The following is a 3,988-nucleotide window of genomic DNA, read 5'->3' on the forward strand; positions in this document are numbered from 1 at the left end:
CAAGAACTCAAGACCTATATTGATAATAGGTACTTTGGCCCAGAATTTCACACAAAAAAAAAAATAGAGAGCTGGATCAAGTCAAACCCCAACTTCAACAAATTGAGATGGACAAAGGCAAAGCGACTGTACCTCAAGCACTGGCTATAGATTCCTTATCCATGTATCCTAAACCATATCCCTCATATTCACCTGTTCTATTTCCCTCAACATATTCACCACCTGAAACCCCAGATTATGATTCCATTTTCAAATCCACCTATCATTTAGCCAGACAAGCAAACACTAAAAGATCTATCTCTTCTCAAAGACGGCGTTACACGTGTCAGCCTCAGCCACAGCCACCTCTGTCTGAGCCACCTCTCCAACCCAGACCTCGTCCTCCTTGAAAATCAGGAAATTTTTTTCAGAGAAGATACCCCCTTTAATGTCCCTACAAAAGATAAGGGTATCAAAGAAGGGTCACTTGCTCCAGGATGGTCAATTAATACCCTTACTTTGGATAAATCACACAGTGAGAAAATCACTGATGAATCTGATCCTGATGATGAAACTGGTGAATCTAGTGAAGAAACTGTTGAATGGTTCGAAGAAGACTATAAAGCAGACCTTTCAGCAATAGCCATAGTCAACCATGTAGAAGAAGAAGAAGAGGAAGTAACCTCTGAAAGGGATAAACCAACAACTTCAGCTAATCCTACTTATGCAGGGTCCTTTGAAGTAAAAACACCTAACAAGTGGTTCACCTTTAATGATATCCCACCTGCAAGATATAGAGAAAGGTTAAATGAATTTAATGCTTGGATTGAAACTACCATGGCCAATCCAAATCTTTCAAGCAGACAAGTCCTTGCAGATTTCATAAATCAGATGACTTGCAATCTCCGAGAATGGGCTAACAACCTTTCTGAGTATGAAAGGCTCCAACTCATTAATGGTACTCCTTCTCAATTTTTGGGAATAATACATCAAAAATTCTTGGGAGACATTACAATTATCCAGAAAAAAAATTCTCAAGAATATTTTGCAATTGAAGTGCTGTTCACTTAACAGAAAAGACTTGGAGAGACATTACAAAAAAATGGCTGCTAAATATTATCCTCTTGGAAGAAATAATAATCCGCCACTTAAACAAGTCTTCATGACATCCTTGCCAGATGAACTTCAGCCAGAGTTGCAACGGATGATAATGACTCTTCGCAAAAAAGTGGCTACCACTACCACTGGAGAAATATACCAGTTGACTCTAACTGCTGTAAACAAATTGTGTGAACAACAACAAATGTTCAAACAGCTCAACAAAAATTCAGGCAAAATCAAAGGAGTAGGCTTAGATAAATTATGTTTTTATAAATGTTGAGATTTTCTTCCAACATTTTCTCATGTAAAATTAGTTTTAAAAAGATCATTACACCCATCACTTACCATATTTCTATTAATTAATTAATAAATATTCAATAAGAATAATAATAAAATGTAAGGGATATTTTATAATTGTAATTTTATTCTAAAAAATAATATTATAAATCAAACATATTTACGTGTATATAATATTTTTTATTCCAAATTTATCAGTTAATAAATTATTTAAATGCATAAATTTGATTATACCATTGTGTCAAAAATAAAGAAAATTAAAATTTTAATATATTAAAAAAGTAAATTAAATACATAAAATATAAAATTATAACAAGATTTTAATGGTAAAATTATTGTATTTTGTACACATTTTATAAAATTGATAAACACTTTAAAATTATAATATAATTTTTTTTAAAAAATTAAATCTATATACTAACTATTTCACTTTTTTATTTATATAAATATAAAAATATTTTAATTTTTTAAATACGGACAATGTAAAAATGTTGCCAAATTTACATGAAGTGTCTGTCAAATAAAAAGAAAAAAAAAAGAATAGAATAGAGGAGATTAATTGAATAATATAAATCTTAGTTTAACTAGAAAAAAAATACGAAGAGACTATGTTATTTAAGTTATAACTTATTGACAAAAAAAATATATGTTGAAAAAGAAAAAAGAACAAAACGATACTAGAAGAATGAAGAAAAAGATATAATATATTAGATTTTTATATATTAAATTATATTGAGACTGATTCAATATTTTTTTAATATTATAATAAGAATAATAATATATATTTAATGAAATTTAATTTATAATTTATAATTTAAAATTTTAATTTTGATTTATTGTACAAATACTAATTTAAAATTTTATTAATATCTTTTTGTTATTAGTGTTTTTTAATTTTTTAAATTTAAATTCTTTAATTAATAGATACAGATTAAATAAAATATTTTGTTTGTTATACAAAAATTATTTAAAATTTCGAATAATTATAAATTTTAAATTATTATTTAATTACATCTTTAGTATTTAAATTTTTAAAATTAACTCCACTGTAAATTTAACATTTCAATTCTAACTAAATATTTAAATTATAACAATAATTGAATTATATAACAATCTTAAATTTCAAATAATTTTTGCGTAACGAACTAAATACTTTATTATAAACTAACTACTGTATGCTGGCGAAGGCGACACAAAAGCAATTAATTTACTTTTTTATTTTCTTTTATCACTCACATAAAGATAAAGCATTTTGGAATCTTTTGAGAAGCGATTTTATATTTATTGGAGCCGTTGCAGTCCGTTGAACTTGAACGCGTATTCCTTATTTAGCTTCCTTAGTCGGTTCAGTCACGAGAAGGTAAGACGAAACTTCCGTGTGTGTTATCCTCTTTCTTTCAATCAAAAACTCTCTCCCGCCGCCAATCAAATTTGATTCTCTCTATATATATAAATCCCTGATCCTCTCCCACGAACAATTCGTGTTTGAAATTCATTCAGGTGCTTGCGAAAAAGACGACACATCAGATTCAACATGAGCTACTACGATCATCAGCAACAACCACCAGTGGGTGTTCCTCCTCCACAGGGTAATCCCTCTATCTCTTATTTTTGCTTGATTCCTCATATTTAGGTCTTTTATTTGGGGATCTTGAATTTAATTGGTTTTGACAGGGTATCCACCAAAGGATGCTTATCCACCTCCAGGGTACCCTCCAGCACAAGGGTACCCACCACCAGGGTACCCCCAACCAGGGTATCCTCCACAACAAGCGTATGCTCCACAGTATGCTCAACAACCTCCTCCTAGACAAGAAACTGGTTTTCTTGAAGGATGGTAAGAACCCACTCTTTCTTTTATTCTTTCCTTTTCTTAAGAGCTTCCGGATCGCCCATTCCTTCAATTTTTGTTTTGTTTTTCTTTTGGTCAAAGGTTTTAAGATATTAGTCATAAAAGAAAATTAACTATTTGCCAATTTTGAACTCTTGATCATATCAGTAACTGTTTCAAGTTTTGATTTGTTGAGATCCTTTTCGGTCAAAAAAAGATTTAATTTGTGTTATATTTTGCAGTTTAGCGGCACTATGCTGCTGTTGCCTATTGGACGCGTGTTTTTGAGGTCTGAAGAATAAATAAGATTTGGATGATTGAGGCCTGAGTCACACCTTTCATCAGCTTTATTTGTGAATTAGCATTAATCTGTTTAGGCTCTCATTATTATTCGTAGAATATATTTTTCATTCAGAATGTGTGATCTACTACTACCACTATACTATGACTCTCAGCAAATCACCAAAGTGTCTGGATTCTTTATTAGTTTGGTCAATTTAGTATCGGCTTAGTTTTCCCATCGATTCGATTGAATTCATGTTCCATGTATTCGCGTGCCTAATTCCGTGACGTGCGGTAATAATTTATCTCGATCTTAGATTTTAGGTAAAAGCAATCGAGCTTCCGCGCTTCGATGAGTGAATCTATCTATAATATATATGGCACCTAATATAAATTTATAATGTGGCACCTAATATAAATTACAAATCAGTCATGCTATATGTACAAGTTATTTCAGTAATTAAATTTAATTAAGTTCTTTTATTATTAACAAAAGAT

General features: G+C 30.5%; 1 protein-coding gene across 1 annotated transcript; it reads left to right on the forward strand.

Moving 5' to 3' along the window:
* The first annotated feature begins 2,512 nt into the window (after nucleotides 1-2,512).
* Nucleotides 2,513-3,730, forward strand: LOC112720615 (protein CYSTEINE-RICH TRANSMEMBRANE MODULE 13). The gene is made up of 4 exons (XM_025771608.3): nucleotides 2,513-2,737; nucleotides 2,878-2,966; nucleotides 3,052-3,214; nucleotides 3,451-3,730. The coding sequence occupies exons 2-4, from the start codon at nucleotides 2,912-2,914 to the stop codon at nucleotides 3,494-3,496; spliced, it is 264 nt and encodes an 87-aa protein (XP_025627393.1). The 5' UTR covers nucleotides 2,513-2,737; nucleotides 2,878-2,911; the 3' UTR covers nucleotides 3,497-3,730.
* The last annotated feature ends 258 nt before the right edge of the window (nucleotides 3,731-3,988 follow it).

The sequence above is a fragment of the Arachis hypogaea genome, chromosome 11 (genome assembly GCF_003086295.3).
Source record: "Arachis hypogaea cultivar Tifrunner chromosome 11, arahy.Tifrunner.gnm2.J5K5, whole genome shotgun sequence".
NCBI lineage: Eukaryota > Viridiplantae > Streptophyta > Magnoliopsida > Fabales > Fabaceae > Arachis > Arachis hypogaea.